At 43.7% G+C, this 17521-nt stretch overlaps 1 protein-coding gene across 1 annotated transcript in view; it reads left to right on the top strand.

Moving 5' to 3' along the window:
• CLIC5 (chloride intracellular channel 5) overlaps window positions 1-17521 on the top strand; it is a 256920-nt gene that overhangs the window by 202919 nt on the left and 36480 nt on the right. The window contains 4 exon segments of the mRNA XM_030198768.1: window positions 8135-8254; window positions 13072-13162; window positions 13165-13195; window positions 15742-15848. Of these exon segments, the coding sequence (XP_030054628.1) occupies window positions 8135-8254; window positions 13072-13162; window positions 13165-13195; window positions 15742-15848 (349 nt within the window).

Below are 17521 nucleotides of genomic sequence, written 5' to 3'. Positions count from 1 at the left end.
GCTACTTATGTTTATTCTCTTAAATCTCCTAGTTCAGTTTCTGTTTAGAGATCATGAGATGCGGAATGGACCCACAGCTCTGCTTACCTCCCTGTAGGAAGGGAGTTGTATACTACAGTCTCTAAAGTCTTCTCCTGCAAGATTTCCTAATCATTTGCAGACTTAGACCATAGAGAGGGGCAGGATCACAGGAATGCTTGTCATAGTTTAACTGGTTTGATGTAAGAACATTCGAGAGGCTCTAGTTTATGAAAAGAGAAAGAGAATCGGCAGGTGATATAAAACTTAGGTTTACGCCTGTAAACTGTGTTTTTATTTTTAAACTTTCAGTGTTTAATTTTTTATACACACTAAAGATCCTAAATTAAAGCTGCAAAATGAAATGAAGAACTTTGAGAGTGTCTTCTGATGTGTGATTTTTTTTCTTTTTCTTTTGTTCTGTGACATGTGAAGGCTCATTTTTACATAGAATGTTGGGATCAGGTCGGGACGTGCTCAGTTTTGTCAATATTTTACAATTGGGTTCTGCTGATTGCATAAATTATCAGATTATGCAGGTGCATTTGATGGCAAGCACAGCGAGAGCTGCCATTTTACAGATATACACATGTGATTTTGGAGGAGTGGCCTAGTGGTTAGAGCACTGGTCTTGCAATCCAGAGGTGGCTGGATCAAATCCCACTGCTGCTCCTTGTGATCTTGGGCAAGTCACTTAACCCTCCATTGCCTCAGGTACAAAGTTAGATTGTGAGCCCTCCTGAGACAGAGAAATATCCAGAGTACCTGAATGTAACTCACCTTGAGCTACTACTGAAAAAGTTGTGAGCAAAATCTAAATAAATAAATTTTATAAAATATGCAACTACATGCACAGAACGCTTGCACAAATGTACACCATCTTTGAAGTAGGGGTGAATTTTTTTCTTGGGTAGCTCCACATTTATTTATTTATTGGGATTTATTAACCGCCTATATGAAGAAATTCACCCAAGGTAGTGTTGAAACTGGTTTCGGCTGCTGCCTGTGTGGCTTTATAGCATAGCTGGACTTTTTGCAGGTGTTATGTTATAAAATGATCCCCTTTATGCACAATCCTACTGCTACTACCTCATCGTTTCTGTAGAGCAACTAGATGTACACAGTGCTGTACACAAAACACTTACTACTACTCATTTCTGTAGTGCTGCTAGATGTATGCAGCGCTGTACACATTATATTCAGGTACTTTTCTCTGTCCCTAGAGGGCTTACAATCAGAGCCCTGTTTACTAAGCAGCATTATAGACACGTTAACCATGTACATGCCTACACTATCCCTCACGTTAGGTGACTACATGGTTAGCACGCACTAAAAACACTAACACACCTTAGTAAACAGGGCCCTAAGTTTTTTTTTTTATACCTGGGGCAATGGCAGTTAAGTGACTTGCCCAACATTACAGGGAGCTGCAGTGGGAATTGAACCCAGGTTGCTAGGATCAAAGCCCACTGCACTAACCATTAGGCTACTCCGCCACTCCTACTCCACACATGAGATGGGCACGGCTCGACAGAGCTTACAATGTCTTCCAGATAGACAAACAGGACAAATAAAGAATTTTATTTGTTATGAGAATGACTGAAACAACATGGATATTGAACAAGTGAATAAGCGATAATAAACTGTTATAAAATTGCCTGGGCTATGCTGTATAAATGAAGACATTAAGGGCCAGATTTTATATATGGCGCTGAAAAAATTAACGTGGAAAACATTTCCACCTAAACATATTCTATAAGATTTAGGTGCGGTATATAGAATATGCTTAGTTGATATCCCAGCACCTAAAACTATGTGCCTCCATTTACACCAATGAAAATGTGGCATAAATCCCAATGCATAGATCTACGAGGACTGGACCATATTCTATAACAATGCGCGTAAATTTGGGAACGTCCACAAAACGCCCATTTCCCTACCCATGGCCATGCCCCTTTTGAACTGCGCACTTTAGAATTTGGATGCAGTTTATTACAGAATACACTTAGCGAGTTATGTGCGTAAATTCTAATTATTGCCAATCAGTGCTCATTATTGCTTGTTACGTGCTGTTAAAAACACTGATTGGCTTGTTAAGCCAATTAAGTTACGCACATTATGGGAATACGCTTAAATTTCAGCAAGGACCGCTTGCTGTGATATCGTAAAGGGATGCCTATCACTGATATGATACTGTCTACAAAAATTACAAGATAGCCACGGTCACTCAGCGAGTAATTCTATAGCCATGTGTCTACCAAAGGCACTGATTGTGGTGCTAATTTCTGGCCTACTCTATAGAAATCAAACAAAATAAAACATGGAAAAGAAAATAAGATGATACCTTTTTTATTGGACATAACTTAATACATTTCTTGATTAGCTTTCGAAGGTTGCCCTTCTTCGTCAGATCGGAAATAAGCAAATGTGCTAGCTGACAGTGTATATAAGTGAAAACATTCAAGCATTACTATGACTGTCTGACAGTATCTTTTCCATGTTTTATTTTGTTTGATTTCTATTGATAACCGTAAGAGTGGACTAACACGGCTACCACACTCCTCTACTGGCCTACTCTACAAAGAGAAAATAGGGCCTGCTCTCCTTTATTATTATTATTATTATTAATTATTATTATTTGTTGCATTTATATCCTGCATTTTCCCACCTATTTGCAGGCTCAATGTGGCTTACAAGATGCCGTAATAGTGATCGCCATTTCCGGATTGAGAAATACAGAGTGGTATTGCATTAGGGATCATAAGTGACAGAGTAAATTAAGCAGTCAGGTATAAAGAGTTCAGTTTTGGTCAGTCCTGGTATAAGTTTTGTTGTCTGGTGTTTAGGATTGATCATTGTGGTATGCTTTTTTGAACAGATAGGTTTTTAGTGATTTCCGGAAGTTTGCTAGTTCGTGCATTGTTTTCGTGACGTTTGGTAGTGCATTCCATAGTTGTGTACTTATGTAGGAGAAGCTGGAAGCATATGTTGATGGATTACTAGCACCAGTGGTAGAAAATGCATGAACATTAAAGCAAGGTCACTTTATAGCAGGTGTACTTGCCCACACTTAGTTGTGTCTCTAGAAGCTTTAATACAACTTTAAAACAAAAGATTCGGGGGTCGTTTTACTAAGGTGCGGTAAAAAATGGCCTGCGGTAGTGTAGGCGCGGGTTTTGGGCGCGTGCAGAATCATTTTTTAGCGCTCCTGTAAAAAAGGACTTTTTTTTGCCAAAAATGGACGTGCGGCAAAATGAAAATTGCCGCACATCCATTTTAGGTCTCAGACCTTACTGCCAGCCATTGACCTAGCGGTAAAGTCTCACGCGGTAACCGGGTGGTAATGACCTATGTGTGCCAAATGCCACTTGGCGCGCATCCGATATGCGCAGCAAAAATGAAGTTACTGCAAGAGCCACACGGTAGCCATGTGGTAACTCCATTTTGGCGCGTGTTGCACGCATGTAGACGCTTACACAGCTTAGAAAAAGGGCCTCTTGAACTTTTTTGAAGCTAAAGTCTCTATATTTCCTGATGTGTCTAAGTCTACACAATCTAGATGGAAACAGTTCCTGAGCCTTCTACAGAGTGTTTGATGTGGGTGTTAAGTTTCAGTTAAGATATCATTGTAGATGGGTTGTTTGTTTGGATAATCACACCTATATTTTTTATGATGCTTCCCAATTACAATTTTTTTCTTGAAGGGAAAGGTACTGCTATAGATGTCCGCATTAAATTTCATCTGCCATTTGGATATCTAGTCTTCCAGTTTCCTAAGGTCTTCCTGCAATTTTTCACAGTCTGCATGTGTTTTAAAAACCTTGAATACTTTTGTATCATTTGCAAATTTATTTACCTCATTCATTGTTCCAATTTCCAGATCATTTATATATATATGTTAAACAGCACCGGTCCCAGCCTAGATCCCTGTGGCACTCCACTATTCACCCTCCTCCATTGAGAGAAATGGCCATTTAATCCTACCCTCTGCTTTCTATCCAAAAATCAATTCCTAATCCACAACAGAACATTGCCTCCTATCACATGACTCTTTAATTTTATCAGGAGTCTCTTATGAGGAACTTTGTCAAAAGCTTTCTGAAAATCTAGATACACTACATCAACCGGCTCACCTTTATCGTCATGATTATTCATGTCTTCAGAGAAATGAAGCAAATTGGTGAGGCAAGACTTCCCTTGGCTGAATCTATTCTGACTCCTTCCCATTAAATCAAGTTTCTCAATGTGTTCCGTAATTTTATTCATTATAATACTTTCCCCTCTTTTGTCCGGCACTGAAGTCAGGTTTACCAGTATGTAATTTCCCGGAAAACCCCTGGAACCCTTTTTAAAAATTGGCATTACATTGGCCACCCTCCAATCTTCAGATATTACGGAAGATTTTAACAGCAGATTGCAGATCATAAACAGTAGATCAGCAACTTCATGTTTGAGTTCTTTCAGCACCCTAGGGCAGGGCTCGACAAACTCCAGGTGCCAGGTCGCCATGGATAAAAAAGCAGATCTGGCTCCTAAGGTTTGCAGGATGAGCCCAAACACCTCTCCTGCTTCTTCCTCATCCCCGTCTCTCCCCTGCAGCACTTCCAAATCTGTTTCCTTCACTTGGCAGCAGCAACCATAAGCATATCCTGTCTGCAGCAGGCTCTGGAATGTTCTCTGCCTCGTCCTGCTCCTGAGCAAACAGGAAATTGCATCAGCGAGAGCGGGACGCGGCAGACGAACAATTCCAGTGCTGGCTGCAGACGGTGTATATTTATGGCTGCTGCAGCTGGGAAAGGAGAGAGGTTTGGAAACGCTGTGAGGTGGGGGTGGGGCGACAGGGAGGAGAAGCAGGAAAGGTGATAGCTGAACCTACAAGATGGAGGGAGTTTTGAGATCTGCTGGATTCAAGGGGGGGAGTCAGGAGAGTTGTTGGAGTTACTGAGGGGGGTCAGGAGAGTTGCAAGGTTGCTGGACTCACAGGGGGTGTGAGGAGGGTTGATGGACTCATGAGGAAGGGGATCGGGGGGTCGAGGGTTTCTGGACTCATGGGCAGGGGATCAGGAGAGTTGCTGGACTGATTTTGAAGGGGTCAGGATAGTTGCTAGATTCATATGGGGTGGGGGGGGGGGGTTGGGAGGATTGCTGGTCTAATGTGGATGGCGTCAGGAGAGTTGTTGGACTGGCCGGGGGAGGGAGCAAGAGAAAATCCGCAGTGTATAAAGAGATTGCAGTGTGCATGGTGGGGAAGGGGTGGGGAAAGAGAGGAACAGTCTGTCCAAGTTGAATTGGTGGTGGGGTAGACGAGAGAGGGACAGGGTGGCTGTATGTATGTATGTGTGTGGAATAGTGCAGAAAGAGGTGATAGTGTGCATTGGGTGAGGAGGGCAAAGAGATGGAGAGGCTGGTCATGTGCATTGGGGGACAAAGGGCGGGATGGGTTTGCTATGTATGTGGGGGGGGGAGGGAGGACAGATGGATATGCTGGCTGTAGGTATGTGAAATGCGTTGGGCAGAAAGAGGTGGAAATGTGTATTGGGAGGGGGCAATCTGGCCATATGAATTCATGGGAGGGGAGATGAGAGGGAGGGATGGACTCACAGTGAAAGGAGGGAGCAGAAAGAGATGGCAGATGGACAGGCTGACTTTGTGTGTGTGTGTGTGTGTGGGGGGGGGGGGGGAAGGACAGTGAGGGAGACAAGCTAGATGTGCACTTGACCAATGAAATCCAACTGGGAAATTGTACATCACTGTCCTAGTCTCTCGAGCTCTTGGGTCTACTTCCCACCGTGTTCTTTTTCCTGTATATTTCCCAAGGGGAATCCAGCATTCTTCTGCTTTTGTGGATTTTTCCCTCAGCCATCTTTACAAAAGATAACTACATACCCAAAAGCCCTTAAAAAAACCAAGAGAATAATACATAATTAATTAAAAACCCTTAAATTAAAAACCTTCAGAACAAAGCTCAGAAGTCCAAGCCCCCTTGAAAGCCTAACTTTACCCAAATGCATGCGTAAACAGGTAGGCTTTTAAGTGTTGACCATCTCAATATATTTTTTTTAAATTTTCAATTGAAAGTTTTGCCTCATGGGTGCTACACACTTTCAGAACCCATGCCATCAGTTTTCCAGTGTTAAGGGCCAGATGTCCTAAATATTGCTCCTGTAGACACAAGATGGAACAACCCATTTAGTATAGTTGCCCTAATTAGGTAAAGCGTTCCACTGCTGCTGGAAATCTTTCCAGGCACCTTTCTTTTTGTCAGCTTCTGTAGTTAAGCAGCAGTTTCTGGATTTCTCAGTTTTCTACATGGGCTTTTGGATTGTCCTTTCTTTGCAGGGAGAATGGTTTTTTTTTTTTTTAAGTATTTCCATGGGTAAAACAGTGCTTTACCCGCAGAAATGGGCTTGCTATGTGGGCAAAGTTATGCACATAAGTCCTATATGTGTAATCTTACCCATACCGAAAAGAAGCATTCCCACAAGCGGGGTTGGGAAAAGATATGCACCTATGAAAAAGTATTTCTGGATTTCCAAAAAATCTGTGCATATACTTACCCAGGGTATTTGTGCTTCTGACATAGTAGTTGTAAATGAGTATGGTGTAAATTTAATTTTGACGGGATAATTATTATGGGGCCGATATTCAGACCACAGGAGGCAGCTCGGCTAACTCCCGCGGTAGGCAGTGAGACCAGATATTCAATTCCAGGCCATTTCCAGTGATCAGCATTGTATATCCGATTTATTTTTGGCTTGTTTAAACTTAACTGGCCAAGCCAATATTCAGCGCTGGGCTGTTAAGTTTAAACCAGCCAAAGATAGGCCTGCTATTTCTGCAGACCAATTTGACCACCAAACTTAGGGCTCCTTTTACTAAGCAGCGGTAAGCCCAATGCGGGCTTACTGCTCGCTATACAGGAAGTATCGCTGTGCTACCGTAGCAGCCTGGTGGTTCTTCCTACCCCTAGCACGCCATCATTTCTGGCGCTACAAAATGTATTTATTTTTATAGCGCCGGAGTGTACCCGGTGGTAATTGGGCAGTGCAATGCTGCCCGTTTACTGCTGGTTTAGCGTGGGAGCCCCTTACCGCCACCTCAATACATGGTGGTAAGGGCTCCCCTCAAAATGGCCATGCGGCAAGTGCTTTACTTTCTGCACAGCCATTTCCTGTAGGAAGGCAAGACTTCCCTTTAAGCAGCTGCGGTAAAAGGGGGCTTCGTTGCCCAAGAAAAACACATGCCGACGCCAGCACAGGCCTCCCCTTTACCACAGCTTGGTAAAAGGGGCCCTTAGCTGGTGATGTGCTGAATATTAGTGGATAGCCGGTTATATTGCGTGATATAACTAGTTAGCTGCTAAGCATTGAATATTGACAGATAGCCGGTTAAGCGCTATTTAACCGGCCAGGACCTGACTGGTTAAATAGCATTGAATATCGGCGGTATATATTTTTTTCTCTCATTGTAAACTTCTTGGACCATCCACTGAGGGACTTTGGCACAGATATTTGATTGCTCTAGTTTGCAAGTTTACTATCCTATAATTTTATATGGCACTCTTTTTACTATATTAGTTGTTCCCAAACCTGATCCTGGAGATGCCCCAGTCAATCAGGTCTTCAGGATATTCATAATGAATATTCATGAGAGAGATCTGCATGCAGTGGAGGCAGTGCATGCAAATCTCTCTCATGAATATTCATTGTGGATATCCTGAAAACCTGACCGGCCTGGGTGCCTCCAGGACCAGGTTTGGGAATCATTGTACTATATTGTTTTTTTTAATCTATCGTAAACCCCATAGACCTGTTCGACAGGTAAAGCGGTAATACATCAATAAATAAATAAATAATTTTCAAAGTGAAAGTATGAATATATTTCACCTTGAAAATGACTATAAATTACTACTACTACTACTTAACATTTCTAAAGCGCTACTAGGGTTACGCAGCACTGTACAATTTAACATAGAGGGACGGTCCCTGCTCAAGTAGCTTACAATCTAAGAGACAAGTGAACAGACAGTCCGATAGGCTACTTTATGTGGGCGTCTATAAAATTACTAAAAGAGAATAGTGAATATGTATCAATTTTTGACCTCTCTCTGTTCTAGGCTGGCTCTGATGGGGAAAGTATTGGGAATTGTCCCTTCTCTCAGCGTCTCTTCATGATCCTGTGGCTCAAAGGGGTTGTGTTCAATGTCACCACTGTAGACCTGAAAAGGTAATAAATTGTCTATTTAATCAAGATACAGGCTTACAAATATAATTATGATCAGTCTAAATATTAGTCACTTTGTATTAACTTTGAAATGCCTAGGGTACTTCATCAAATCTGGCAGAATAAACAGATTTGTAGAGGCATAGTACTGGGTACTTTAATACAGTGTTTCCCAAGTCGCGTCCTGGAATACCCCTTGCCAGTCAGGTTTTCAGGATATCCACAATGATCTATATGCACGTTACTGGCTGCACGATGCAGAAAGAGGTTCAGCACCAAAGTTCACTCATGCTATAAACATCGGTGCACAGCATGATAAAATACATGCAAAGAAGCAATACTTAATATACCGCAATGTACAGAAGTTAGCACAATGTGAGACATTTACTGCCAGGTCTGAGGCAGTGTAGAAGAATTATTTGTGAGGGTCTAATGCCCCGGAACCGAGCCCTCTTCCACTGACATCAAAAAATAAATCCCTAGTGTCACGTTCTCAAAGCTGGAACTAGGTTTGTGAGCCCTTGGACCACTGCCAAGGAGTGGCAGCGGCAGGCAAAACCACCCCACACCAGAGGCAAGGCAGAACTCTGACAAAGAGTGAGACTTCACCTGCACTTAGCCGCCCTTCCCCAGGAGTTGAGCCCCTGGCTCTAGGCGGCCAGCAGGACTTACTGGACAGGGCTGGGACTGGATAACAGCTAGGCAGCACAGGGACTGAGGGTCAGAGGGGACAGGAATGAACAAGGGCAAAAAGGCAGGAAACTGGGCTAGGACTCACAGACAGGCAATACAACACAAGGCAGCGAGTGGATAAGCCAGGGGACAGAGACTGAAAGCTGCAAGCAGCCACTAACACAGGAAACAAATACGGACAGACAGGGGCCAGAACTAGAAGCTGCAAGCAGCCACTGAATCAGGGAACAAACACAGACAGACAAAAGACAGAACTGAAAGCTGCAAGCAGCCACTGAAGACAGACAACACAGACAACCTAAGAACCACACAAAGAACTACAACCAAGGAACAAGACTAAGAAACAAACAGTAACTCTAAACTAAACTACACACAGACTAACTAGAATCAGACAAGAATTAATACAATAAACCAGACTAGGCAGACGTGCACACAGCACAACAACAAACCTCAGGGCTTTAGGTGAAGCAAAGGCAAAGCAGAAAGGTTTCAAAATGGCTAATAAGCCCAGCAGCAGCTGAGGCTCAGCTGCAGCAATCACCAGGCAACTACAGGTGCTGTGCAGGGCTCAAACAAGGACAAGCAAGTCTGGCCGGCCGGAAGATCCGGACTGGGCTGAAGTCTGGGAATGGGAAACAGCACACAGACAATCCAATGCAGCCACCAGGTCTGGCCACCAGGGGGCGAGATGACTGAAAGCCTGAAACCAGGGCACGACCGTGACACCTAGTAATTTAGCGGTCCCCGTATGACCTGAACCGAATCAACACCCCCAGCCCTCTATATAAATACATAAATCCGTGGTAGTCTAATGGTGGTCCCCCTCCACCTGATCTGACCCCCCTGCCCTGAATCCCCAAGATGCTGATCACCACCTTGAAAAGTTGAAAGGCAGGCACTCAACTCCTGTCTCCAGCACTGTCAACATTCAGAATGGTAGCACCTACCCCCTAGCGATGCATTGCAATAGATAAGGGACAAATAATGCAATCCTTATTGTTTTATTTGGTAGACTAAGACCTAGCAGTATATTGCAATGCACCACTAGGGGTCAGGTGCTGCCATTAGGTTCCATTACTAGTGTAAGTGGCTATCACCACACCTAAAATTTTGGCATGCGCACTTGCGTCAGAAATAAAGCTGGTATAAATGCACACACCTAAGTGCAGCAGAGATGTGCATAATGTACGGTATTCTGTAAGTCACAGGTGTAAAGTGGTAGCTCCATCTATGTCCTGCCTATGCTCCACCCCTGAGATGCGGCGACCAGAATTGAACACAATATTCGAGGTGTTGTCGCACCATGGAGCGATACAAAGGCATCATAACATCCTCATTTTTGTTTTCCATTCGTTTTCTGATAATATCTAACATTCTATTTGTTTTCTTAGTCGCAGCAGGACACTGAGCAGAAGGTTTCAACGTATCATCAACGACGACACCTAGATCCCTTTCTTGGTCCGTGACTCCTAACGTGGAACCTTGCATGAGATAGCTATAATTCGGGTTCCTCTTTCCCACATGCATCACTTTGCACTTGCTCACATTAAACGTCATCTGCCATTAGACGCCCAGTCTCCCAGTCTCGTAAGGTCCTTTTGTAATTTTCACAATCCTCCCGCAATTTAACGACTTTTGAATAACTTTGTGTCATCAGCAAATTTAATTACCTCACTAGTTACTCCCATCTCTAGGTCATTTATAAATATGTTAAAAAGCAGCGGTCTCAGAACAGACCCCTGGGGAACCCCGCTAATTACCCTTCTCCATTGAGAATACTGACCATTTAACCCTACTCTCCATTTTCTATCTTTTAACCAGTTTTTAATCACAATAGAACACTACCTCCTATCCCATGACTCTCCAATTTCCTCTGGAGTCTTTCATGAGGTACTTTGTCAGACGCCTTCTGAAAATCCAGATACACAATATCAACCAGCTCACCTTTATCCACATGTTTGTTCACCCCTTCAAAGAAATGTAGTACATTGGTGAGGCAAGATTTCCCTTCACTAAATCCATGTTGACTTTGCTCATTAATCCATGCTTTTGAATATGCTCTGTAATTTTGTTCCTTATAATAGTCTCTACCATTTTGCCCGGCACTGACATCAGACTCACTGGTCTATAATTTCCGGATCTCCTCTGGAACCTTTTTTAAAAATCAGCATTACATTGGCCACCCTACAATCTTCCGGTACCATTCTCGATTTTAAGGATAAATTACATATTACTAACAATAGCTCCACAAGCTCATTTTTCAGTTCTATCAGTACTCTGGGATGAATACCATCCGGTCCAGGAGATTTGCTACTCTTCAGTTTGTAGAACTGCCCCATTACATTCTCCATGTTTATAGAGAATTCATTACGTTTCTCGACTCTTCAGCTTCGAATACCATTTCTGGCACCGGTATCTCACCCAAATCTCCTCGGTGAAGACCAAAGCAAAGAATTCATTTAATCTCTCCACTATGGCTTTGTCTTCCCTGATTGCCCTTTTTACTCCTCGGTCATCTAGGCGGTGTCCAAACCGATTTCTTTGCCGGCTTCCTGCTTTTAATATAACCTAAAAAACTTTTTACTATGTGTTTTGCCTCAACGCAATCTTTTTTTCGAAGTCCCTTTAGCCTTCGTTATCAGCGCTTTGAATTTGACTGGCGTTCTTATGCTGTTTCTTATTATTTTCAGTCGGTTCCTTCTTCCATTTTCGGAAGGATTTTCTTTTAGCTCTCATAGCTTTAGCTTCCTTCACCTCACTTTTTAACCATGGCCGGCTGTAGTTTGGTCTTCCGTCTACTTTTTTTAATACACGGAATATATTTGGCCTGGGACGAGAGTGGCCCCGTAATCACTTTTTCTTTGTTTTTGCCACCACTGCTGAACAGCAGCAGAGGTGGTGGCAGGGGGTGCCGGGTGGAAGTGGGGAGAGCCTGGTGTGTCTCCTGTCCCCTCTGGATTTTGGGGGGGTACCACGGCACCTGTGGCTCTCCCGTTTCGATGTCTATGTATGGGGTCGATATTCAAAATGATTTAGAGGCTCCTGTGGGCCAGCCATCGATATTCAGCAGTACTTAACTGGGCAGTGCTGCTGAATATTAGCTCTAACTGGCCATCTTGAAACCGAGCAAGAGAGAGGCATTATGCGGTGGAGTTGGGGATTCAGTTATGTGGGTGCCGGTGCCTGCATAGCTAAGCAGACAGATAGGACTATACAAAAAGCAGTCCTAACTATGCCCCACTTAGCTATGCAGGTGCTGGCACTGAATATTGGCAGGCAACCTACATAGCTTCTGGGTACCGCCTTTACCTTCTATTGTTGTATCCTCCTCCCAACACCCCCAACTACTGCTTGAGGTTCTGCAGCCATTTTGACACTGGAGCCACTAAGGGCAGAAGTGAGTGGGGCTCGCTTCTGCCCTGATCAACTCCTGGACCAACAGGAAAGAATAGATAGGTCTACTAGGAAGTGGGGAAGGTGGGGTGTGTTTAGTTAGGGTTCTTGTCTGGTTAGAGAGGTGAATTGAGTTTGTTAGTGACAGGGTTTGTCTGTTGTGGGTGGTTAGGAAGGGAGATTTGGTGTGTTGGTGACAGGGCTTGTCTGGTTGGGGGTTCAGGGGGTTGGGGTGTGCTGCAGATGGAGCTTGTCTGGTTGGGGGGGTCATGAAGGTGGATCATGTGGTGTGTGGGGGGAACCTGATATCCCCTTATTTGGGTCCTAGCTGAATATTGGCCTTGATCCGTGCAAGCCTCAGCAGCCAGCACATGTCCGGTGCCTGGACATAGCCTGACGTTGAATATGTGGAGCTAATATAGCTGGCCACAGTGACTGCCACTGGCTGAATATTAACCAGTATACTTTTAGTGTTAAATTTAGATACTAAAGTTATAGAATGATAGAGCTAATGTATATCAATTATCCTTGAGCAGTGACCTCAGAATCGTTTGCCTGTCACGTCTGATTACTTTTGTTGTTTACTATGGTTAAAGGATAAATTTTTTAAAATGAAACACCCATCCTATCTTACTGAACACTTTTATGTTGACAAAGATGATAAGACAAGTGGAACAAATTAGTAGAGCAGGTTTCAGAGGATCCTGCTTGATGGTGTCATGAAGTATCTTCTTTTCTTTGCAGAAACCAGCAGATCTGCACAATCTGGCGCCAGGAAGTCACCCACCATTCCTGACTTTCAACAGTGAGGTGAAAACCGATGTCAATAAAATTGAAGATTCCTAGAGGAAGTTCTGGCACCTCCAAAGTACAGAAGCTTTTCCGTTTGTTTCCTAAGAGTTTGTTCGTGGAGGGACACTAAAAGGAGAAGAGGTTTCCATTGGGAGCAGTAGTTGCAATGAGTTTTCCCCACTGGCAAGACTGGAGAAAACTAACCTGAAGTATATCTGGTTTGCCACTGGTGAAAAGTTGGTAGCCTTACTTTGATTCTGTTGGAGATACGTGGGATATAAAATCGGGAATGGATTGGATAAACAAATAATAGAACAATAAGTATGTACCCTAAAACAAGAAAATATAATGAACAAGATCTGAGATTGTCCCAGGAGCCACCCATGAGAGCCTGCCCCACATGCCATCTGCATAAAGTCCCAAAAACCAAAATTATACCATCAAAACTATCTTTTCAGAAGTACTCCCTTCCCAAAGGCTATAACCCCAAATCTTTAGCTGGTTTGGTTCCCATACAATCTGACATTGCTGATTCCATTTCCTTTATCAGTGGTTTCCTGAACAAATATTTCATGTGCAGGTATTCAGAAGCAAATGCGGGCATTAGAGGCCATTAGCGCTGGACTAGCACCCACATTTGCTACTGCCCATTGTTCAGAGCTGGTGTGAATAATGAGCTTGCCAAGCTGTGAATTTTATTTCAAACCAGCATTCCCGCATTCCTTCCTACGCTCAGCAGATGGCACACCAAACAAAGGCGCTCCTCCTGTGGCAAACCCTACGCCAGCTTGGAGCTGGCATTAAGGTTTTCCAAGGCATTGTGGAGGAATGGGCAGACCCCCAGACCCCTCACCCCCAAACACATAACCCCCTCAAATCACAAATACATAGATCCCTGGTGGTCCAGTGGGACCCTGCCAAGCCTTACCTGACCCCCCACCCCAAAAGCTAGCCCTAGTGGTCTAGCGTTGTTCCCCCCCAACCCCCTGTACCTTCAAACAGGAGGAGTTTCTGCCTTATATGGTATTTAAGCCTCACCCAGCGCATCCCAGGATGCACTGGCAGGGTAGGGTGCTGCCATTTTGAGGCAAGCACCCACAGAGGAGGGAAGGAAGCTATTCCTTCTTCCTGTTTCAAGGTACGAGGGAGTTTTGGTGGGGGGGGGGGGGGGGGGGGCCCACCAGGGTTCTATGGGAGGTTATGTGTTTGGAGGGGGCTGGAGGTCCACCGGAAGTAATTGAGCCAGCCGGGGTTTTCGTCCTCCTTTTTCTGGAGCCATATGGTAACCCTAATTAGGGCAGTGGTTCTTAACCAGTCTTTAGGCATACCCAGCCAGTCAAGTTTCAGGATACCACAATCAATAACATGAGACAGATTTGAATAGAAAGAGACAATACACTATCTCATGCATATTCATCGTGGATATCCTGAAACCCCAACTGGCTGGGAATGCCTCAAGGACCAGGTTAAGAATCCACTGCATTAGAGAAATCCTGAAAACCTGAGTGGCTGATGGTCCCCCAGGACAGGTTTGAGAACCACTGATCTAGAAAATCTATTCATATAAGGTACTGTACATAGTTAATGGCACTGCAGTGGTTGTAGTAGGTAAAATGAAACACCAAACAAAATCCAAGTCAGAGATGTGCTGTACACTCTAGTTACTTTTTTGTGATCGAATACCAAGATACTATTTCCCAGAAGAACTTTGGCACAAAAAACGGCTTCAGTCATCAGGCTTCAATCTTAAATGTGTTTCAGCTGCTTAACAAAACATCTTTGAATTGCTATATCTCCAAAAGAAAAAATTAATTTGCCGTATTTTAAAGTTAACATTGTTACTAGTTTAAGATCATTTCTAAGATGCATTATTTCTGCAGATGATTAGAAGCATGGGTACAGTCTGGGGCCCTGTGTGCTTGATCAGGAAAAGGGAGGTAGTCACATTTTCCAAGATTTAATTATAAAAATCGTACTAAACTAGTGGTTGATGCAACCTGATACTGAATAAATCATGTGTTTGAGACACTACACATGCCTGGGATTGCCAGGGGAGTGTTATACCACTCTCAGTCCTTGATGGAAAGTTAATCCCAAATAAATTATAAAGCCATTATAATCAGCCTTACCGTATACTATAGCTGGGATGTCCAAGTTTTTTTCAACAGTGGGGCTGCTGATCAGAAGTCTATGCATGTGCAGGCTGCATGGATATTTCACCCTGTTATAGCATAATTTATACTCCTCAGAATCTGTGAAACTCATTTGCAGTTGTGACTTCACATCCACCAATTAGCTCTGCAAGTTTCAGAATCAGGTGCGCCACCTTCATTCCCTGCACCCAGGTATTTCTGTTCTAATATCCAGTTCTCTTTATCTGGGTCCTGGAACATTGCTCCTGCAGGCAAAGTTCATGAGCTATGGCTCCCTTCAGGTTCTGCTGCCCTGTCACCCTTTAGCCTACTAAGAGGTGGCGCTGTTGATCTACATTTAGAATTTCTTTCCTGCTGGGACTGTGAGGACAATCACAGTTATGCCAAGGCACAGGTTTCACCTTTTTTTTCAATAATGAATGTTATATTTTTAGCAACAAGTCTTTTCAGAGTGTCTTCCTCTCCTTAGGTACCCCAAATTGTCTGCTAAGCATCGTGAGTCAAATACTGCAGGGATTGACATCTTCTCAAAATTTTCTGCGTACATCAAGAACACAAAGCAACAGGACAATGGCAGTGAGTAAAACAATTTTCTACAAAAAGGCATCTTCTGGGTGTTTTTTGTTTGGCTCGAGATAATCTCTCATTGGCACTAGAATAAAAGGAAAACATACACTGGCAGATTTTAACATTGCTATTCTCTAAGCTCCCTGGTTCATCTCTTCCTCTCCTTCCTTGGTGCAGACCTGCCTCACATTGGAGGGTTATCTTGATGGTGGTGGCAAGAAGCAGTAAATGAAGGGACTCACCAAGCTGGAGGACACTCACAAGCACCTTTCATTTTTGACTGTCGTGTGGGGAAGCAATGTCTGTGAGCATGCATGGGCTCATTGAGCCTCCACACTAACAGTCTGCAGTCAGGTTAGGAACCACCACCATCTCGCTTAGAAGAAAAGAGTAGAAGAAATGTGGGGCATAATGAATGGAGAGGGAACATGTGAAAACCAAGGGCCAAATTAGAAAGCATGGTGTGGGAGGAACCTTGAGAACCTGGAAGAGGCAAGAAAGAACATATGGGAGGTGGAAATCATTGCAACCGAGAAGAGGGAGAGAGGGAACCAAAACAGATATGAGGAGTAGAGAAAGGAGCCATGAGATGAGTTGAGCACTGGGAGGAAGGAGAGCTTTAAAGTGAGGTGAGGCCTGGTTGGAAGCAGAAACCATGAAATCAGAGGAGAGGGCAGTGGGGACATAATAATGCCATGGATATGGTGCTGATCCCTGTCCCTGCATCCTTGGCCCTTTTACTTTTAGAAAGATGGCAGTCTTGTCACCTTTAGCCAGGAATTGCTTTCCTTTGCACTGGAACTATTCCCAGAGTAGGAGTCTTGTAAGATTCCAGCTTGCCTGTTCAAACTTGATCCCTTTTGTTCACATTTAATAATTCATTTGTAACCCAAGAACCCTACAGTAGAAAAATCCCAAATCCCAAACTGACTCTACCCCAACCTCCTCAGACCACATCCTTTTCCCCCTCTTACCCTATAATGCAATAAATTCTCTAAACAAAATCGCCCACAAGTTGCTCTCAAAACCCATCTCCTAGCAATTAAAAGTGCAATTTTATAATCTAGCTGCCCACATTTGCATGCCTCTTGTGCATACTGGCAATTATGTACATATGTATGCACATAACCGCATGAATACTAGCGGGGCACCTAAATGCTATTCTGCAAATACCCACTTAATGAGCATATTTGCAAGGGGGAGGGGGTGTACACATAAGCGGAAGCATGGGTAGGGCTCCCAATTATGCATGTAACTTGCATTTTGGTACCCGTAGTTATGCCAGTCTATGGCTACTCTGAGTGCCTAAATGTTAGGCACGCTCTGACTGATATTTAAAATGATTTAACCGGCCAAGAACAGCTCCTGGCCAGTTAAATAGCCTTAAGCCACCAGCTAACGTTAATATTCAGGAAAAGATACCTCTTAGCAGCTAGTCCGGTCCCAGCTATGTCATGTGACATAGCTTGTTAGCACAGCTGCCCGACTAGTGGCCAGATAGACCTGTGTAAATAGCAGGTCTATCTTTGGCCAGCATAACTTTGCCGGTCAGTCGATGAATATCGACTTAAGAAGCTATGTTTTTAGCGGCCATTAAAAAAAAAAAAAAAGGGAAATTCAATGCCAGTTGCTGGATTCAGTCCTGGCATTGAATTTATGGGTTCACCGTTGACTGTGGGAGT

Source organism: Microcaecilia unicolor, chromosome 3, assembly GCF_901765095.1.
Source record: "Microcaecilia unicolor chromosome 3, aMicUni1.1, whole genome shotgun sequence".
Lineage (NCBI taxonomy): Eukaryota > Metazoa > Chordata > Amphibia > Gymnophiona > Siphonopidae > Microcaecilia > Microcaecilia unicolor.
The sequence above is the reverse complement of the archived record's forward strand: the minus strand, read 5'-3'. Positions and strand labels throughout refer to the sequence as shown.